This window comes from Bactrocera latifrons, unplaced genomic scaffold (assembly GCF_001853355.1).
Source record: "Bactrocera latifrons isolate USDA-ARS-PBARC rearing strain unplaced genomic scaffold, ASM185335v1 scaffold_122, whole genome shotgun sequence".
Lineage (NCBI taxonomy): Eukaryota > Metazoa > Arthropoda > Insecta > Diptera > Tephritidae > Bactrocera > Bactrocera latifrons.
This window is the reverse complement of record NW_017534653.1, coordinates 901,825-924,449: the sequence shown is the minus strand read 5'-3', so window position 1 is coordinate 924,449 and position 22,625 is coordinate 901,825. Positions and strand designations below refer to the sequence as shown.

The 22,625-nt window shown below is 36.0% G+C and overlaps 1 protein-coding gene across 2 annotated transcripts; it reads left to right on the top strand.

Moving 5' to 3' along the window:
* Positions 1–466: 466 nt before the first annotated feature.
* LOC108978476 (glycerol kinase-like) lies at positions 467–18,098 on the top strand. Of its 2 annotated transcripts, none has more exons than XM_018948796.1 (3): positions 467–954; positions 15,733–16,423; positions 16,482–18,098. In XM_018948796.1, exons 2-3 carry the CDS (start codon positions 15,808–15,810, stop codon positions 17,579–17,581), a joined length of 1,716 nt encoding a protein of 571 aa, XP_018804341.1. In that variant the 5' UTR covers positions 467–954; positions 15,733–15,807; the 3' UTR covers positions 17,582–18,098. The 2 variants fall into 2 exon arrangements, with proteins under 2 accessions (XP_018804341.1, XP_018804340.1); XM_018948795.1 differs by lacking the exon at positions 467–954 and adding an exon at positions 9,391–9,688.
* Positions 18,099–22,625: the final 4,527 nt, after the last annotated feature.

The following is a 22,625-nucleotide window of genomic DNA, read 5'->3' as shown; positions in this document are numbered from 1 at the left end:
GTTTGAGCTATTTAATTTTTTACAATTACAATCAACCACTGTTTTATATAACTTTTTATAGATTTAAAAAAAAAAACATATTTATTATTTACATTAATTTTAAATTTTTTTTAGATTTTTCTTTTGAATTTATCATAAAAATAAAATAGGAAAGTATTTGCTTGTTTTTCTAGCGTTTGCTTGTAATTATTGCTTATAATGTGAGAGAGTTTGGTTAAATTTTAACTTATATGTTGTTATTCTGTTTATTTTTTAAATGTGTGAAATTTTCTATCAAAGTAACAGTTGAAAGAAATATATGCGCGAACAGATACATTTATTTTTTCGAGGCCTAGTGAACGAGAACTAGCTTGCAACGTTAAGCGAGCTAAATTTCTTTCAGATGAGGGCAGCCTATAATAAGAAGCATACGTTCAGTCGAAAAGGTTTTATTTAAAAGGGTGTCAAATTGGAATTAGTGAAAAGTGGGCTCGTCATGTGTTGAGTTAAAAATAATTTAATTATTAAATTGGGTTTGCCTATTTACCGAAAATCAAATCCAAGGGTAACTGTGCTAAACGTGAAAATTAAATAATAATTGCGTTGTGCTAAAAGTTATAAATTGATATAAATACATATTTATATTACATATTCAATGTTTTGTTGATGCATCGGTAATGCATAATGCAATTGCAAAAGTCAGAGTGTAAAATAAAGAAATAAAACTAATCAATGATGACAGAAACTTCGTAAAACTAACTTTGCAATAAATTAAAAAGGAAAGTGTTTATACCTCAAAACTAACATGTTATGTATTTACGTTCTATACGTATGTATAAATGTAATTAAAGGTAAACCAATCACATTTTAGCACCAGGTGGGCTCGTCGAGGGCTTGTCATGTAAAATGAGGTGGTAAAAAGAAAATAAACTGGTAACAATGCTATCGGGCCGAGCCTTTTAAGGCGTCAATTATGTGAGTTGATTTAATTATTGGATTTGTTTTTAATGTTTTGAAATTATTGTTTTGAGTCATTGATCAATGAATTTATTTTCCAAAATTGACGTGAGGACTTAATCGGGTTGTAAACAATACACTTTAAAAGTAATTGAAATAATCATTAGGGGGATTCTCTTGCTATTGCAAGATTGCTGACTGATTTAAAACACCCATTGCAGAATTTAGTGATATATGAAGGGCTGATTCGGTCAATTTATTGTAAATGACTATTGTTCATGGCTATTGTGAATTCGCGCACCTTGTGCATTCATTCTTAACAAAAAAACTGTAACAAATTTTTGTAATTTAAATAGAAATTATAAAATCTATTTAAAATTGACCTTCCTCAACAATTTAACGTCAACTTATACTTTTAAAACTACTTTTTACATTCGTAGTGAGCATCATTTATGTGCTAACAATTATGAGGAAATGGAGCGCTGCCATATGATAATAAGCAAGTATTAAAAAAACTTAAATCTCGAGCTTATAATTAAAAATTGAAAAAATGTTTAGGAATTAACATTAAATTAAATTTCTACATTTTTTAATACCTATTTCGGAATAAATAAATTTAATTTTGTTTGAAAATTTTAACTTCAAATATTCGGTCAACGCAAATACGAGATCCCATGGTTAGAAACGCGGTTGGAAGCTCAGATGAATTGAAAGATCGTCTTCGCGAGCTACATTTAAATAGGCAATTATGTCAACAGCCTCTGCCAATGTAAAACATCCATTCTTTGATGGCACAGTTCCGTTCCATGTTTTTAAGTTTCAATTCGAAAAGACAGCACCTTAAATAACTGGAAGATTGAAGATCAAGTAGTTACATTGTTCGTTGCTTTAAAGGGATCTGCAGCGTAGATATTACAAATCATTTCAGACCGCGAGGCAAAAATCGGCGCCAGAAACCCAATAAGTTTCAGCAAGTGTTATACAGAGATTGAGGTTAGCTCACTTAGCTTATGCGCATACATCCATGAAGTTCATCGGGAACTCAGATACTATAACTAGATACGGGCGCGCCAAAACCCAAAATTCGATGAAAACCTTTTAATAAGGAAATAAAGTCCGGTAGCTGAGGCAAAGCTGCCTACTTCAACTGTAGAAGTTACTCAAGTTCTCGGAGAAGTAAAGTACGAGATCATAATTGGAAAAGGCAGCCGTCTTACACAATTTTTTGCAGTAGACCAGGGAATCAAAATCGACATGGAGAACACAATCATGACTTATGCAAATGTGGAAGTGCGATTTATGTTCAAATGTGATAACAAATATTATACAATGTTGGACGAGTATCACAACAGAGAGTCAGCACATTACATCAAAATCAGAACCAGTTATTTACACTAAACTTACTTGTGGGCGGAACCAGGGCAAGATAAACGTGTTGCAGTAAGAATATTAAATAAGTTCAGTAAGCTATATTGGGACAGTGGCAGGAAAATTAGGCCAAGTTAAATTGCTAAATACGTCTTGAGGAAGATTTGCAGTAGGAGGTGTTCTTTCACAAGTCATTAAAAAAGTGGTACCGTATTATAGTGAAACAATTAGCAAGCCTGAGATAAATTATTGTGCAACTCTGAGGGAACTACTGGCGTTCGTGAAGTGCGTACAATATTTCCCTTAAAGAACTAAAAAAAGGCCAATGAATGGAATATCGGGTTTCGTCCAATTCTAGCACAAATTTCTTATCTCAAAACTTCTACTATACTTGCCTATTTTTCCAAAAATATTTCCAATAAATGGTTTATTATAAATATAACATTGATAACAGATCCAAAACCAACATACATTCATACATATGTACATATACCGTACTCGTATCTTAAGTTTTATTTATTGTGATTGCAACGGTCATATATGTATCTACTTATATACTAGTACAAATACATACATCTGTGTGGTAAAAATTGTTCGATTTCATTCATGTAAGTATCGGAGTAAATCCTTATCTCCGTACCCGACCGATCGATTTCGACTAAATTTATTACGTAGCTTTGTATAAATCCAACTAAAATTGTATAAGCCGTATGAACCGAATATATTGACTGCAGTACCTAAAGTGAAATTCAGACAGAATCCTTTCCTGACAATGTGTGTGTTTGTGTATCAATACTTCCCTGAGCCCTTTGTGACTTTATTCTGTCTACATACATCGGGCAATATATGAGTTATCTCATTGAAAATTAAAGAACACGTTTTACTCATAACAGTGTAACTTTGGGCCTAAAATAGATAAAACTGGACATACATATTTATAACTAAACTTAGAAATTTCGTATCTTCGGCTGAATTTACTCCATATGCTTGGTGATTGTATGCGAGGTACTTTAATGAAATATAGGGAAGATCTTTTTAGTATATGGCATGATAATAGTAAATGGTTAAAACGATACTACCTTAATTCCCATTCACTACATAGTAGTATTGGACAAGACTAAAGCAAATCCCTATTATGGTTTAGCTCGAATTTAGTTGTTTTCAGACAATAAAAATAAATAAATGTAAAATTTTGAATTTTTTCAATGCGTTTCTTATTAATCTATATATACTACTGTACAAAAAAAAAAAAAAAATAAGGTGACATTGTATTAATTCTTCAATATTTCTTTATTTATTCTTCCAAATCAATTTCATCCCCTTCAAAGTAATCCCCTCCCGATGCAATGCACTTATGCCAACGGATTTTCCAATCCTCGAAACACTGGTTGTAGTCACTTTCCGGGATGTCCTTCAGTTCCGTTTTCGCTGCGGCTTAAATCTCCTCTATCGTATAAAAACGGTGTCCCCGGAGTGGTCTCTTAAGCTTGGTGAATAGCAAGAAGTCGCACGGCGCCAGATCAGGTGAATACGGTGGTTGCGGATAGTTGTTGAGTTTTTGGCGAAATGATCACGAATTACGAGGGCAGTATGGGATGGTGCATTATCGTGGTGTAAAAACCAAGAATTGTCTTTCCACAATTCCGGTCTTTTTCGGCGGATAGCGTTACGCAAACGACGCATAACGTTCAAATAATATTCCTTGTTGACTGTTTGACCGGTTGGAAGTAATTCACAATCCACAACACCACGACAATCGAAGAAAACTGTCAACATGACCTTGAGCGACTTTGGCGCGTTTATTTTGGTCTCGGCTCTCTTTTGCCACGATATTCGCTCGATTGATCGGTTGTTTCGGGGTCGTAAGCATAGATCAAAGTCTCATCGCCAGTTATAATGCGTTTTATGACACCCTGGTAGTCGGAAAGCATCGTTTCAACGTTTCGGTACTAGTCGAGATTTGACACGCTTGTGGCCCAAAACATCCTTCAAAATGGTATTAGCTGAGCCTTTCGATATGGCAACTTCATCAGCAAGGTCTCTAAATTTTAATCGACGGTTTTTCAACACCAAATCTTTGATTTGTTGAATGTGAGCTTCGTCGGTTGCGGTTGATGGTCGCCCTGGACGCTCTTCGTCTTCGACACGTTCACGGCCGGCTTGGAACTCACTATAAAAATCCGGGTCCGTTCCGGTTTTCGTAGACCCGACTGTCGTGGGAACGGCACCTGTGAAGGGTATTTAGCTTCGGTGCAACCGAAGTTAACGTTTTTTTTTTTCTTGTTTTCCACTTAAACACCTATTGTGAAAGGATAGGCTAGACTATACCGTTCGGCTACTTCAAGGTGTGATTGTTTTTTTCTCGTGGTGCTATATCGTTTTCAATGTCGGTGGTCATGATTTCTCAGAAACTAATGCAGTGATCTTATTGAAAATTTTCAGTTCTTCTAAAAAGTATGATTACAACTAATTTCGAGACAATTTATGGTAAAAATTAATCCTCAAATCAAACTGTTTTGTTTGCAACTTTGCGAAAAATGCATTTTTTCCAAATGCTTCAAGTCCACTCGTTCAAAACCTATAATCATCTACTAACCGATGAAATTTGAATTTTTGATTTTAGATGAATCCTTCGTCTGTTATGTTGACTACTGCGAGGACATATTTTTGAGCGGTATCTCCGAAAACCTGCTGCCAATGGCTGAATTTTCAAAGATTGCATTCGAAAAACTTACAAAATATTACTAAAATGCTATTACAAAAATAGTTATAAAGTTAAAAAAATTAGAAAATTTTTCAATAAGCTTTATTGCAATTTGGTTAGTCCAATAATGCTGGATTAGGAAATCATAAAATGAAAGCAGACTTTCAGACCGGAAATCAATCATCCGTTCGTATCTACACTTGTGCACGCCAATCTCTGAACTTTTTGTAAAAGCTCTTTATTATTCTGTATCATTGAACTTGCTTTGTGTCTGTGTGAATAACTAATTGTGTACACAGTGTGATGCCGTATATTTTGGCACCAGAATTGCTTAAATAAATTGCATTGAAACGCATTTACACATGCTGAGGCATGTATAAATGTATTTGTATTTAATGACAAAAATATGTTCCGTCGCACAATTAATTTTATACCTGCTGTTGTAAGTATGTATATATAGTATGTAAGCGCAATATATATTCATCTATCTATGCAGCTATAGAAGATAACAAGTCGAAAGCCCGCGCGTTTAAAACATCAATATGTTAATGTGAATATCTCATTTATATTTGCAAATATAATTAAAAATGTGGCATTGGGGTAATGAAAAGGGGTGTGTACATATATACATGACACTTCACGCCAACGACTGATTAGAGTATTTATCTTTAATGCTAAACACTTTGAACAGCAAAGTATGAGCATTTCGGTATAAACGTGACTTAAAAATTAAAAATGCCTATTTTAAGAGGCAGCAGAATAATAGCATGTGTTTGAAATAATTCTTCTTCTTCTTTTCTGGCGTAGACAACGCTTACGCGGTTACAGCCGAATTAAGAACAGCGCGCCAGTCGTTTTTCCTTTTCGCTGCTTGGCGCCAATTGATGATCCCAAGGGAAACCAGGTCCGTCTCCACCTGGTCTTTCTAATGTAGTGGAAGTCTTCTTCTTTCTCTGCTTCCTCTGGCGGGCTCTTGTAAGGTTCCAAGAAAATCCGACGTTTTCGAGCCAAATTTTGTTCAGCGATGAGGCCTTTTTCTGTCTCAATTGGTATGTAAACAAAAAAAAATTACCGCATTTGGGAAAAAAAAAAAAAAAAAAAAAAAAAAAAGATGCTATAAAAAAAAAAAAAAAAAAAAAAAAAACGGTTTGGTGTGGTTTGTGAGCCGATGGAATCATCGATTCATATTTCTTCAAAAATGATGTCGATAAGAACGTAACCGTCAGTGGCGACCGTTATCGCGCCATGTTAACCGACAATTTGATACCTAAAATTGAAGCTCGTGATCTTATCGACATTTGATTTCAACAATACGGCGCCACTTCCCAAACATCGCATCAATCAATGGATTTATTGAGAGAATACTCGGTGAGCAGATAATTTCACGTTTTGGCCCGGTCGATTGGCCACCAAGATCGTGTGAAATCACACTATTCGACATTTTCCTGTGCGTATATGTAAATTCTATGCGGCCAATGTCGCTTCAATTCATGCCTTGAAGCAAAACATCACGCCTGTCAGTCGCCAATTACCCGTCGAGATGATCGAACGAGTAAACGAAAATTGGACTCTAGGAACGGACACTCACCCAAATTTTCACTCTTCTCGTCATATTGATCACTTATATATATGTATCTAATTCTTTATTTATCTTGTACACTTTTACCGTAATTCTTCGTCGAGATCCTCTCTCAGTTTTGTAGTGATTCCATACCTTATGAGAGAAGATAATAAAAATTCCTATTTATAGCGAATTATGACCATGTATCATATTATATTTATCGATATCAGCTGGCGTCCATTATTTTTTTTCTTTCGTCCATATGACTCAGCCACTCAACCGAATTTTATATTGTACTTGTATGTATGCTATGAGGTCAATAAGCAGCCCACAAAATTTATCAAAAATCACATCATTTTCTTTATTGGCTATATTGCTAACTTAACTTAACTTAAAAAAAAAAAAAAACAGAACAAATTGTTTTTTCGGCGAAATCAATTTATTTTATTCAAAATAGTCTCCTTCTGCCTTAATACAGCTTTTTGCACGGTTCAACAGCACGGTTCAGTATGCCGGTGCAAGCCTTTTGAACGGCCTCTACGTCTGCATAACGCTTTCCTTTCATGGGCAAATGCATTTTTTCGAAAAGCAATAATTAATGGTTAAAATGTGATTTTTGGTCAAATAATCGGTCACAAGCGTCGATCGAATATAGGATTCTGAGCAATTTTTGGTCGTCAGTCGGTGTTCTGGAGATGTTCAATTCCATTTCCATGAATTTCAGTGATGATTTCGGCTGATTTTTGATGTAGTCACGCACAGTTTCGATGGAATTTCCGGTGATCTCGGATTTCAATTGGCCCACATGTTGATCCTCATTTATATCCTCACGACCACTTTCAAAACGTTGAAACCATTGTTGTTGTTGTTGTTGTTGTAACGGCAGAATTCTGCCGAGTTGACAGTCCTTGGCCGGATAAAAATCCGGGTCCGTTCCGGTTTTCGTAGACCCGACTGTCGTGGGAACGGCGTTGAAACCACTCGAGCACTCTGCTCTTTGTTCGAAGCTCATTTTCGCATCGATAACACAAACATACTGACACTTAAAACGCAATAACTTCACTTCCAATCAATGAAATGTCATGAACTTCTCACTGGACAATCGATAAAGATAGCAGATTCTAACGTACCAGTCGATATATAGATGAAAAACTGGGCTTGAAAAAGAACGCACCTTGTATTTATCAATAAATACTTGATCGTCTTCAAAGTAGTCCTCACTATATGTAATACACTTATGCCAACGATTTTTACAGTCCTCGAAACACTTTTTGGGATGGCCTTCCGCGGAATTTTTTATATTTTCGATCGACTGGAAACGGGTTCCACTGAGCGAAAATTTCAGTTTGGGGAACAAGAAAAAATCACACTGCTCCAAATCTGGTAATACCGTGTTTCATCGGTTCATGTTGTACCAACCCACGAAAAAAACAATGATCATCACCTTTGTATTTGAGCGCCTTTGGTGTGGTTTTTTATGGTTTCGGTTCGTTATTTTCTCGTCTCACAGGCAGTTATAATGTACTCCATGAATGTGGCACTGGAATTCTCACGATCAATAGCAAGAACGCGTTTCATACCCAAAATCATTCGAATTTACTCGCGAGAGATATCAGGCTCTCATGCCATATCTCTAATATTTTCCTTACGATTTTCAAACACCATATCTTTCACTTTTTTAATAGTTTTATCAGTTGAAGAAGTCGAAGGTCGTTCAGAGCGAAGAAAAGCTTGACTTTTATCACTCGTAGACTAGTGTTTTTGATAAAATTGAATCACCCATAAGCCTTTTTCCACATTTGTACCGATTCCGCACACGAAATTTGCTTAGAAATGCAAAATTTGAGACAAATTCTTTGCTCGATATTTTTACCATTGTAAAAATCGCCACGCACTACTAAGGTGTACCGACTTAAGCAGCTGCTGTAAATAAACTGGTTGACAGAGCGCGGTCATATTTGGCATAGTCATTAAAGACAGTTCTACCAACTTAGCAAAATACATTTTTTTAAATATCATTCACCCGGGGAATTTAATTACAGTTTTCGGATACTTTTTCTGCCATAATGTACATATATATGTATTTGGGTGTGTGTAATAAGAACAACAAAACAGCGCTTATGCAAATTGCGATTGCACTTAAGTATTCGCGAAACGAGTGTTTTACGATATGATTATTTGACCTCTCGTAAATCTCTATTGATATAGCTGGCGAGTACTTGAAATTGCAAATAGTTCTAACTGTGTTCTATCGCAAGGGCGAGCCCCAAAATAATATGCAATATATCTATCAAATATTATCACATTTATATGACACGCGCCTTTGTTATCATTGTTGTTATCATTGTCGAACACTTCTAACACACACACACACACACACATGCATGTGTTGTTTTAACCACAGCTAGTTTAGCTTCCTTCACGTTATACTTCGTTATCCAGGCAAGGGTGTCGCTATGTTCCTTGCTGCCGAACGATCGCATGATCTCTCTCTCTCTTATTTTGTTGGCACGATTGGACGTACATCTCAATATTTTCTGATTTGTCATTGACATTGTCATCACTGTCGTCATTGGGACCCTTGGCCTCAACAAAAGCAATTGAAATCGATTTTCCTTATCACAACTCTCGTAAAATATTTTTTATATGTAAGTTAGTATGTGTACCTACATTTACACATAAATTTATACAGTCAAACACTGTTCTACTGTCGTTATCGCACATAAAAGTTCCATCGTTTTGCTCCTACCAGTTCGTTCGGCGATCATTTGGTCAATCGCCAATGCTTTCGAAATTGGCTGTGTCCACGTTTGTCACTTAAATACGACCGGCAGTTTGTATTGCGTATAGCTGGTGTACAGACGTGTTTTGCGCTCGAAAGCTTATTGCATTAGTAAAGTAAATACTCGCACACTTACTACATACGCATCTGCATATCTAACGCAAACAATTTGGAGTTATAGTCATCATCATCTTTGCACATTGAAAATCAGCAAGCGATCGTCAAAGTGCGAGCTTTAAGTGCAGCTGTACCGCCGACTTCAGAACTTCCAGAGTTGCATGTAATTAGACGCAGTTTGTACTTTACCCTCTGAAGTAGACACAGTTGAGGCGGATTAGTAAGTGTATTAGTTTCGTATTGTTGTTGTTAACATATTTGCCGCTGTGAATGTTTACTGCGGCAATTAAAGAGTAAATTCAATAATCGTAAACATTTGCCGACTTATAAAACAATACGCTAATTTTTAAGTGTGTGACATGTTAACTTTTTACGAAGTTTTTGTGATAAAGTCATTAATAGAGGAAGTTGTGATAAAAAATTAAAAGAAAAAATATTAAAGTGGAACGCAAGGTGCTATAACTGATTACATAATATTTACTCTACTAACATTCCAATAAGTTGGGAGTAAAGTGCGAAACGCTTCTCATAAACAAGAAAAACCCCGCACTGAAGCTCCTTTGGTACTAAATTTCCCGGAAATCTTAAATAAAATGCAAAGTGTTTAATTATTCAACCATATTTACTTTGTCGCCTTCAAAGTAATCCCCACAAGATGTAATGCACTTATGCCAAAGATTTTTCCAGTCCTCGAAACACTTTTCATAAGCACTTTTTGGTATGGTCTTCAGCTCCTTCAACGAATTTTTCTTTATCTCTTCGATTGACTGTAAACGGGTTCCACCGAGCGGTAGTTTCAGTTTGGGGAACAAGAAAAGATTACACGGAGCCAAATCTGATGAAACGGTAGTTGATCGATGATATTCATTATGTTTTTGACTTTAAATTTGGTTACAACCAATGCGATGGTGAAATTCCAAAAGTTTTCAAACGCCTCAATCCGGTTAAATGGAACAGCTTACTGACCGTCTGTCGCTCCGGAACAAAATCATGATGCACAAAACCACGATTATCAAAAAAAAAAAATTAGCATCAAACTCATAAAACCATGTCTCATCGCCAGTTATAATGCTCTCCATAAATTTGGGATCTGAATTCGCACGACCAAGCATGTCTTTTTTTTTAATTCAGCTTTATGGTGACAGGTCAAGTAAGAACGCATGTTAGTACTCAATAAAGCCTGGATGGCCTCTCTATTCCTTCATTATTTAGCTGTCGTATGAATTTTAAAAAACTCGTTTCTCCTTTGCGTGAATTCAGTTACAAAAAGCTTCACTATTCATTAATTTTTATACTGACTTAATAAGCCTATATATGTATAATACAATATTATCAAGGGTTATTACATAAGAAGGCAAGTTAAGATAGCAGTGAAAGAAAAAATCTATTTCCTATGGTGAAACAAGAAATTTGTTGTTTAGTATGATTTAGTTTCTCATTTATTTCTGTTAAATTTAAATAATAAATAAAATATTAAATGAAATAGAAGAAAACAAAAATTTGGTTATTGTCACTGCTGTTTGTAAACAACTTTGCAAATTCACGTTTCGCTCTACGAGTACAGACCTACATATGTCTGTACATAAATTGAACTAGTCAGGCTATGCTATGTTCGAACGCGGGCGAACATTCGATATTTGGCCATTTGTAAAAACACACGTAAGGCAAAGCAAAGTTCGGAGGAAACCTAATATTTGATACTCTCGCGATTTGATTTATCTCGTAGATAAAAGGCGGCGATACATTTTCAGATGTTGCCAAATTTTCCATTAAAAATGTTGCAATTGATACCAACACTCAATATTCGTCGAAACCTTGATTAGATAAGAAAAACGCATTGTGAAAAAAAGCAGCCTGAAATTATAGTAAAATTCTCCAAATAAATAATATTTCAAAAAAATGTATTTTGCTAAGTTGGTAGGACTATCCTTAATTACTATGAACGCGATCTGTCAACCAGTTTGTTTACAGCAGCTGCTTAAGTCGGTACACCTTAGTAGTCCGTTGTAATTTTTACAATGGATAAAAAAAAATTCGTGTGCGGAATCGTTGTGAATTTTCGAAAGGCTTCAGTTTTATAAAAATCACAAGCCTACGAGTGTTATGCAGCCTTCCAAGACGGTCGAGAGACCATTGAACACGATTCAGTAATTCTGGACGAACTTCGACCTCTTGAACTGCTTAAAAGATTAAAAAAGTGAAGGATATGGTACTTGAAAATAGTCAGGCAAGTGTTAGAGAGATGGCAAGAGACATGTTCGACATGACTCGACAGCTGTTGCGAGTCCGTTCGAATGATTTTGGTGAATATTTGGCGTATGAAACGTGTTCTTGCTGGACGCGTCTCGATAAAGCTGAATTTTTTTCAAAAAGTGTATCGCAATTACCGTGAAAATTCTGATTCTAACCACCGTATTCAACAGATTTGACTTCGTGTGATTTTTCTTGTTCCTAAAACTGAAATTGCCGCTTCGCGAATCCCGTTTTCAGTCGATCGAAGAGATAAACTAAAATTCGCTGAAGGAGCTGAAAAAAGTGCTTATGAAAAATGTTTCAAGGACTGAAAAAATCGTTGGCATAAGTGTATTACATCTGGCGGGGATTACAGTGAAGTCACCATAATAAATATCGTTGAATAATTAAATATTTTGCGTTTTATTTCCAATTTCCGAGTACTTTTTTGTCACAACGTATTTGGTATCTTATATATTATTTAAAGTTATAGTTGGATTTCGTCAATTGGAGTATCAGAGTATACTTTAGGAAATTTTAAGTTTATTGTACATTTAAAAAGCCTAATGTGGTGGAGTAGTTTATATGATGGACTTTTCATGTAAAAATATCCTTGTTCTAGATTTTATTTTGACTTTCTACAAAGTTTTACTCAGACAGTTAACTGTTTGTGTGAAACCTATCTTCTTCTTCTTCTTCACTATTCACACCCACCTTCGATGCAGGCCACTTTCCACAATTACCCCTTGTACTAAATTTCGCAGCTTAATTGGCTAATGAGTTTGTAAATATTTTGTGGGTGGGAAAATGGTTCAATTCACATAGTTACGAAATCTGACGCACCATTTGTCATTATTAGCTTTGTGCTTAGATTGCAAAATTCTAAATTTAACATTTTTTACGATTTATAACTTTTTGAGGCGGTCCATCTGCTCAACATCGAAATCAATTATGTAATACGTATATCCTGTTTTTAAGTTTGCAAACAACAATCGTTTGAACAAAAATATTCTACCTTGTGAAACATGTTGCTGGAGTATAAAAGCACATGAATTTAAACTGCACTCTGTACTAATGTGTTTTCGTTCGAGCGAAAAGTATGCCGGTTTATTTATCCGTAGACTTGCATACAAATAATAGTATGTATTTTCCCAGAATCAGTTATAACCTATCGTTCCAACAGTTAATAATAAAATGGTTAAAATATGATAGGCTAATAACGTCAACGATTTTAGTAACGTTAAAATGTAATTAGGTGGTCCAGAGCGGACTGCAGTGCACGTAGGCCAAATAAACGAGTTTTGTCTTATGTTTATACAACTCTTTATATATACATATACATAGTGCACAAAATATTTTGTTTATTCGCTCTTATGACGTGCACACTTGTTTCCGCTCTCGACATAAGGGGCTCGACCGAGTCACTCCCATGTTTATGTTTGAATATCATCGCTTGGTAGTTTATCAACATACGAAGAACATATAAATATTTGCTTACGTATGTATGTGTGCAAATACCACGTTTTACATATATACATCTATATATGTATTATATACACATTTATATACGTTACAGTGCCGATTCGATATGTGTATTATATGGTATAAAAGAGCTATAAGTGGTCAAGTTATGCAAGGCGCGCGTTTTATGGTGTTGTGTATAAAATTTTATGACTTTATGGATAATGTTTGACGAAGATAATATTATTGCCATTTTGAAGGCTTGCTGGGAAGTTAGATTGAAGTACTTAAGGGGGTATTAGTCTAGAGACTCGAATCTCGAGCTTTTTTCAACAGTTAATAAAAAAAAGAAGCACTAGATATTTTTATTATCCGTTTTTTTTATCATTTGTTTATTAAACTTCGAAGAGTACACAAAATAAATAAAATTTTTTTTTTCATCGAGTTATGCGTCCTTGAATAAAAGGGGGGAAAAAGAGGTAGTGTTCTCATCACCATGATTTCTACCTTTGCCATCTGAAAAATAAAACAATGACAGATTCTTAATGAGTACGAATGTCGCTATGTCATGAAGCAGCAAAACTAAAAAAAAAAAAATTCATAAAATGGCGAATGGCGGCTACTCAAAAAAAAAGGTCGATTTTTTCATTAATTTTTCAATTTTGTCAATTTTTTTTTAAATATTATGAATTTCAAATTTTTATTTTTTGTTGCTTCTAATGATAGAGATACATTTAAAGAATATCCATGCTAAATTTCAAATAAATAGACTGATTAGAAATATAGATATTGTGGCTAACGCATAAAAAAGGAGTTTTGAGAAAAACGCGTTTAAAGTTTTACTTTAAGTTTCGGGCAGCGTAATAGATAGATAGATAGTTCGCTCAACCGGTCTACTTGCAACGTCACAAAAATGACTATTACTTTGAAAATAATTTGAGAAATCCTTTTAGGGAGATATTTTTGAATATCAAAACTATCGAATTATGAAAAAACAGTTTTTCGATTTTTTCAAATTTCTAGACTAGAATACCCCCTTAAGAGTGTACTTTGAGTATTGATAACTCTGTTTATAAAGGGCAATCCAATATGATGTTCCTTACTTTTTTAAAGAAAACACACATAAACTTTAAGTTTGATGGAGAATGTTTATTATCATTCAAAAGAACATTCTTTGACATACATTTTTTGAAGATTATCTCTTTCAAATGTTGGCCGCAGATACGTCTCAAATGGTCCATTCATTGAGTCCAATTTTTGATGACTCGTTCAAGCATTTCTATTAACTGGCGAATGAAACCCGTGATGCTTTGCTCTGAGTTGTGAATTGACGCGAGATTTTTTTTGCTTTATCCGCTCTTGAATCTCTTCTAGTTGCTCTTCGTCCCAAATGCTGCAATTTTGCTTCTTTACATACCTATTGAGTTAGAAATGGCCCTCATCGCGAAACGAAATTTGGCTCGAAAACGTCGAACCTTCCTAGAACTTTTCAAGAGCCCATAGAGCGAAGAATTGTTGATTTGGAAGGTCGACCGGCTTCAGTTCTTGTACAAGCTGCTCCATGCATCAGTCCGAGTTGATGCGGAGCCGAATCGACTTTCCACGGTCTTCCTATACACTCTCAGCTGCGACTGCTATATTTTCTTCACTGTGCGTGCTGGACGTGGTCTATTGTGTTGAATATTATCTTATAGTGAATGCTGGGAGTCGAGATGGCTTATGGTCTTGCGAATAGTACGTTCTGTAGGCTGATTATGTTAGCCATAAGTTGAGCGAAGCGGGCGAAACACCTTCTTTACAGAACGTGAATCTTCGTAATAAAGTTGAACGATTTGTAAACGTTGTTCAGACGTAAGTTTTTCCATTATGAAATGCCAACCAATATTGATCAAAATTAATATGACGGCTCACGCGTGATCTGTCAAAGAAAGAAATTCTACTAGAAAAAAACATCTCTACTTTGTTCACCCGTTATAAAACTTTGAGTTTTTTGTTGTATATCTTTTATCAAAGAAAGAGGAAAAGGCAAATGGTCACTTCAATTTATCTCCACGCTGTAAATAAAATGCTAATATATATTTGGATTTGGAACACCGTAGAACACTGGAAAAATCTTTAAATTTTTCGAAAAATTGTCTACCTAAGTGTGGATGTAAACTAATGCATTTACTTTTGAAGGGAGAGTTGTTTTATGATAAAAAACATATAATATTGATGAAAAAAAAAACATACTCATATAATATTGATGACATTTTGAGCATATTTGTCATGTTTTTCGGCATGAGTTTTGATTGCATCAGTGGGAGATTGGAGTGTGAGTAATTCTTTGTTATGATAGGAGGAATTATCAGTTTATAATTTATAAATATAGGCATATGTATACATTTGAATTTGTTTAGTCTATCCGATTTCTACTGTGTTTTGAAAATAAATTCAATGAACTCTGCTCGTTTTCATTTACATTTTGCATAAGTTTTATATTAGCAGACATTTATGTATGTAGGTATGTGCAAATGTTTGCATAAGTAACTAAAGGCATGTAATATGTAAACCAATACCTCTAAATTTCAGCTGGTGCATTGTGACAGGAAAATTACTATTTGCATTACAAGGCAGCTAAACCATTAGTCACGGAGAGTGCTAAATATGACGGAAGGCAAACGCTTGCTGAATGGGCCTAAGCGCCGTATAATTACCTCCGAAACACCATCTACCACAAGCAAGAGTCTTGTAGGCGTCATCGATGAGGGTACCAGTAGCGTGCAGTTCTCACTATATTCTGTGCCTTACTTTAAGGAAGTGGCTAACTATCAAATCGATTTGAAAATGATAACACCGCAGGATGGCTGGTTTGAACAGAACCCATTGGAACTGATGGACGCTGTATATGAGTGCTGTGAAAAGGCGTGCGCCCAGCTGCCCGCGCTAGGTTACAGCGTAGCTGATATAAGCTGTGTTGGCGTTACGAACCAACGAGAAACGACTGTTGTGTGGGATTCACGAACTGGGCAACCGCTGTACAATGCGCTCGTTTGGAAGGATATACGCAGTGAGCAGAGTGTCGATCGTGTGCTCTCCAAATTGGACAATCAAGACAAAAATCATTTCAAACACATTTCTGGTTTACCCGTTTCACCTTATTTTACCGCGCTGAAGTTGCGATGGCTTTTCGATAATGTCGCCGAGGTGAGAAAGGTGCATCGTGAGGGATTTTGTAAGGTCGGAACCATAGATACTTGGATTGTGTGGAATCTTACTAAAGGTAAACAGTTAATATTCCCATATCCAAATTCTAATTCTTACTTAATAAATTTTTGCAGGCGCACTACACATCACTGATGTCACAAATGCCTCGCGCACACTCCTGATGGACATCGAAACCTTGCATTGGCATCCACAGTTGCTGCGTACTTTCAAAATAGATCGAAATATCCTCCCCGAAATACGTAGTAGTTCAGAAATCTATGGACCCATTACTAGTGATCGATGTGTGCTCACTGGCGTACCAATTAGTGGTATAATTGGTAATCAACATGCCTCACTCTTGGGTCAAATGTGCGTCAAGCCCGGCCAAGCTAAGAACACCTATCGTTCTGGTTGTTTTCTACTCTGTAATATGGGAGAGCGTCCAGTTATTTCAGCGCATGGCCTCATCACCACAGTCGCCTATAAACTGGGGCCAAATAAACCAGCCATCTATGCATTGGAAGGTTCTGTAGCGGTAGGCGGTCACGCCTTACGCTGGCTAGAGAATCGTGTACGTCTCTTGAAAGACTTCACGCAAGCGGAAAAATGCGCAGAGGAGGTGGCGACAACGGGCGATGTATACTTCGTGCCTGCCTTTACGGGTCTCTATGCACCCTATTGGCGTAAGGAAGCGCGTGGCTTAATTATTGGCCTCACGCAATATTCCACTAAACATCATATAGTGCGTGCCGCCCTGGAGGCGATCTGTTTTCAAACGCGCGACATATTGGAGTGCATGCATCAGGAGAGCGGTTTCCAGCTTAATAAATTGCATGCCGATGGCTCCATTAGTATGAATAATTTACTAATGCAATTGCAGGCCGATACGGCTGGGTTAACAGTTTTTCGCTCGCAAGTGACTGATACTACCACCTTTGGTGCAGCGCTGTGTGCAGCACAGGCGGAAGGTATAGATTTGTTCAACTTTCATCCGGATGAGTTACAGTATGATGTTATGGACTATGACACTTTTCTACCCACGAGTACGGACGATGAACGCCATCATCGCTACGGTAAGTGGAAACGTGCAGTGGAACGCAGCATGGATTGGGTAATTAAGAAACCTACACGCCAAATAACTGATGAGACGTATAAGCTGCTGTCATCCATACCGCCGGCAATATTTCTTATAACCAGTTTTGCTATGTTCATACACGCGACAGCGAACAAATAGTTTATAGAATGAACTATTTCGCATATAGTATATACAATTTTAATATATTGAGTACTGATGAAGCTAAAAGTTTTACTTAATTTACCATAATTGCCATGACGATCGGAAGCTTTTTTTTTTTTAAACATTTGTTGTTGAATATTTCATAAGATATTTCATAATTAATATTTAAGCATATCAAAGTACTTAAGTACTTAATTAGTTTGCCATTTTTAAATTATGTTCAATGAAAACCTCTTAGTCGGTTAGTCTTAGTACTTATTAAGTTTTGGTTGTGATAAAATGCTTAAATGACAAAATATTTTATATGTTGTAAATCTTTTCAGACGGCTTTGTGGGCCGAGAGTGCTATCAACTTGTATATACTTAGATTAGCTAAATTATATTTTTATACACCATTGTATAAACATAATATTTATTTATGTAGGTATTTACAACTTAGAAATTGTAAGCGTTACGATACGTATACCAAATGAATTTAATAAACACTGAGGCGTGTAACGATTTCGAAAATCGACTTCTGTTGTTTTGCATCAATCACAACTAGAGCATACATATAATGTGCTGGTTAAGTAATCTTCCGAAATTCAAAGTATGTAGTTGGAAAGTTAGAGAAGTGATGCGTGGCTCACACACAAAATTTTCAAATTGGTTATTCTCAAAACTACATTTTTTAAACTGGTTTTTCAAAAACAGTTATATTGATTGATCGCGCGAACTAAGACTTTTGAAAAATATTGAACCGTTTTTGTTTTCATAAAAAAGTAGTCGCAAAAAATCATGAAATTTTGGGCTTTAACGTTGAAAAGCATTCAAAAAATTTAATTTTTAAGATTTGTAAATGATTCTAATTCCGGTGATAGCCAAATCCCTTCGGGTTAACATGCAATTTGTCTTTTTGATTGTAGGTAAGCCAGTGTGCTGGACTCAAGGCCGGCGTTTGCCTACCTTTAAGGGGTTACATGGGTTTACGGGTCTCAAAAAATCGACTTTTTTTTATTGGCTTATTCAATTTAAAAAACACCTCTATAATATTGTCATACATTTTTAGGTTGATCCGAGTTATAGTTTCGGAAACACACAATAGAGATCTTGTGCGCTCGAGGCTAGCAACATATTTGTACTCTCGCAACAAAGTTGATAAAGAGAGTATTATAGTTTTGTTCACATAACGGTTGTTTGTAAGTCCTAAAACTAAAAGAGTTAGATATAGGGTTATATATACAAAAGTGATCAGGGTGACGAGTACAGTTGAAATCCGGATGTCTGTCTGTCCGTCCGTGCAAGCTGTAACTTGAGTAAAAATTGAGATATCATGATGAAACTTGGTACACGTATTTTTTGGCTTCATAAGAAGGTTAAGTTCGAAGATGGGCAAAATCGGCCAACTGCCACGTCCACAAAATGGCGAAATCCGAAAACCTATAAAGTGTCATAACTAAGCCATAAATAAAGATATTAAAGTTAAATTTGGCACAAAGGATCGCATTAGGGAGTGGCATATTTGGAGGTAATTTTTTTGGAAAAGTGGGCGTGGTCCCGCCCCTACTAAGTTTTTTGTACATATCTCGAAAACTACTATAGCTATGTCAACCAAACTGTATAGAGTCGTTTCTTTTAGGCATTTCCATATACAGTTCAAAAATGGAAGAAATCGGATAATAACCACGCCCACCTCCCATACAAAGGTTATGTTGAAAATCACTAAAAGTGCGTTAACCGACTAACAAAAAACTCCATCCAATGCCTTCTCTGTATAATATGTCCATTAGGAACCAATGATGATAGCGGAATAAAACTTTACACAAATACGGTATTTGATGCGAGAGTATAAAATGTTCGGTGACACCCGAACTTAGCCCTTCCTTACTTGTTTTTTTTTTTTTTTTTAATTTAGATGGTCCTATAAGGAGTTATCCTGCCAACACGGGCGCATCTTTTTTCCGAGGAGTTACCGGAAACGGCGTCGCAATGCCCGGTTTATAATATTTTTTTTCCAAAAACTTCAGAATTTCCTTGTTAATAGTGTATGTTTGCAACATTAAAAAATTCTTATAAAACATTTAATTTTTCTCGATTCATCGCATCGGGTCATGCTATACCTTTTTGGAAAGATCATTTCACGCGATAACACGTGTTTGATTGATTGTCGTTTCTTTTAAGTCGTTCGTGAGTTATAGCGTCGCAAGCATGGAGCAAAATAAGGAGAAAATACGGCATATTTTATAGTAGTACTACGATAAAGGCAAAAATGAATGTCAAGCCGCCAATAAAATTTGTGCAGTTTATGAACCCGATACATTTTCCATTTCCACCGCACAACGATGGTTTCAACGTTTTCGTTCTGGTGTAGAGGTGGTCGAAGATGCGCCATGCTCCGGAAGGYCTGTCGTCGAAAATTGCGATAACATCGCTGAATTGGTCGAAAGAGACCGGCATAATAGCAGCCGTAGCATCGGTCAAGAGCTGGGCATGACTTTTATTTTTTACCTTAAATTACAAAATTTGTTTACTTAAAAAAGTTCATAAGGATTAGCTAATGTACAGAAAAAATTTTAAATTTAAGTTTTTTCATTTCACGATAATAAATTCTAAAAAAATCTTCAAAAATCGGTGGTTACACGGGATGACCACCTTAACTTGTGCTTTTAAGAAGAAGAAAACCCCATAACTTTTTATGATGGTTTTTTAAAGTGGAAATAGGTGTTGGACAAGCTAAAGAATATGATCTATCTGTAGCATTATTAAATGTGTTAGAATGAGTTCCATTTAAGATTTCTAATTTTCCAAATTAAGATAACGAGAGTTTCATCGCATTATTTTTTTGCAATCCACTTCACAAAAAAATTCGACAGATGACTAAATGGTGAAAATTTAAAAAAAAAAAATCAAAACAGTTCAATGCAGTATTTCAAAACTTCAACCAAAATACATTTGAGTTGAAAACGGTAATAGGGCTTAAAATTAATATGAAAGCTTGTTGGCTCATTTTGTCGATATTCCTGATTTAATTGTACATACTTTGTACAAATTGTTGGAGATAGGTGGGACTCCACTTGCTCATATGTATACTTAAGATGTACAAGTATATATGTATTCCTAAGGCATTTTCAGTAGGTGTACTCCATGAAACCATCCCACTTAATGTAGTCCGTAGTTGTTGTTGTTGTAAGGGGTACCTATTCCCCGTTAGGATGGTAAGGATTAGATAAGATGTCATCGACTACAATTCCCACAACAGCCGGTTTTACGTTACCGGAATTTACTCGAATTTTATCCGGTCAAACGCTGTTATTTCGGAGATCTAGGGACTGTACCACGAGTTACGTGGCCCAATGCTGCCAACGCACTACTGGGGAATTAGCCGGAGAGGCTGGCTGTGCAATCTGCACCTAGCTCCCTTGAGCTAAAAGTCTGACAGTCAGCAATCCATAAATACTTGTAGTAACTTTTCACAGCCTCCACTTTTTCACTTTTTTCGGTATTATAAGCGCGATTAAGATAAAATCAAAAAGCCGTTATTAAGCGTGCCATCCTACAAGCTGCTAGTATAAATATAACTCAAAATATACTCCACACAGCCGAGAGAAACTATAGCAGCTTTAGCATGTCTCAAAATACGATGTGATGTCCGAGTGCCACACTAAAACATCATAATTAAAATAATAATATTTATTCAATCAAATAGATCCCAAATGGATACCACGGGTCCGTTTGCATATATTCATCCGTTTACTAAAAATTTGGATGAACCGGTGCATTTCAGTATTGAGAAAATAATCTAAATCGCATGATCGTGGCTAGTTGACACGACCATTTCCCGAAAATAGCAAGTCGTCAAACTTTGCAGACAATGTGCCCATGTTTAGCGGTGAAACAAGAAGCGACACACCGTCTTGCTGGAAATATAAATCGTGTGCGTCGATTTCAACAGATTCCGAGGGAAAAAGCTGGTCAACATCGTCTTATTACGCCTGCTATTGATGGTAAGGATATTTTTATATCATGTGTGTTTTGGAAGAAATAATAACCGACGATGCTACCAAACCAAAATCGGAAAATCGGGATGCAGTTACGTTTCCTGAACTACACCCCAATAGCGACAATTTTGTTTGTTGACGAAGCCATTAAGCCAGAAATGAGCCTCATTGTGATGATTTATGATTTATCGGTGAACCTGAATTTGCGAATTTTTCGGAGACAACCTTACCGAATACACTCACAAAATTTGACACAAATTCGTAAACAAACGTAGACGCCACGAGCTGTCAAAATCACGTCATCTCGATGGGTAGATTCTGTACTATAATATCAAATTTAATCAAAAACTTGCAAACTCACTAGGACTCACGTAACCACAACTTCCCTGGATTCATATTATATTTAGTACAGCCTAATAAAATTTTCAAATCGACCATTTAATATCAAGTTTTGAGAATCTTTCGAGAACTTCTGCTGCGTTGTCTTCAATGTCATGATGCGTGTGCAGCAACGCCAGGCCGATCAATCTATCTTGAAGCATGTTCATCTTTAGTCACCTTTTCATGCGGCGATGTGTCGAAAAAGAGCCTTCAGAGCTCGCATTCATCAAAGAAAATGTGCAGAATATTAGAAGAAACCTATGAATTATGGGGTGTATGTTTACATCGCTGTTCTTCAACGTTTCCAATGCAGTTGTCGGTAACTTGTTATCATTCGACTTTTGCTTTTGCCATCAATGGCGCTGCCAGAGATCAAGTTGACGTTTGAGTTTCAAACGTCGCATGGTGTTGTCATTATCCCAAAGGTCTCGGAATAAATATATCAAGCAGCCATTAAGATTTTCCTTTTCTTTGGTTTTCAAAGCTTTTTCAGGAAGCAGCAAACTAAGGTGAAATACACCCAATACATACGACGAATTCTGCGTTTTTTCGCCAAATTCCAGTCCTGTCGCTATTTTTTCGTGTCTAAATAAATTGAACGAAAATGTTCCTCCGCTTTTTGTCTTCCTTTTCGGAACGTTACAAGTAGCGTAACTATTATGTCTGATGCCTTTGTCAGATCG

What these genes read in the sequence shown, in the direction of transcription:
- LOC108978476 (XM_018948796.1), top strand. Translation starts at nt 15,808, where the DNA reads ATGACGGAAGGCAAACGCTTGCTGAATGGGCCTAAGCGCCGTATAATT. An exon ending in TGTGTGGAATCTTACTAAAG is followed by an intron (nt 16,424 to 16,481) that starts GTAAACAGTTAA and finishes AAATTTTTGCAG; the next exon opens with GCGCACTACACATCACTGAT.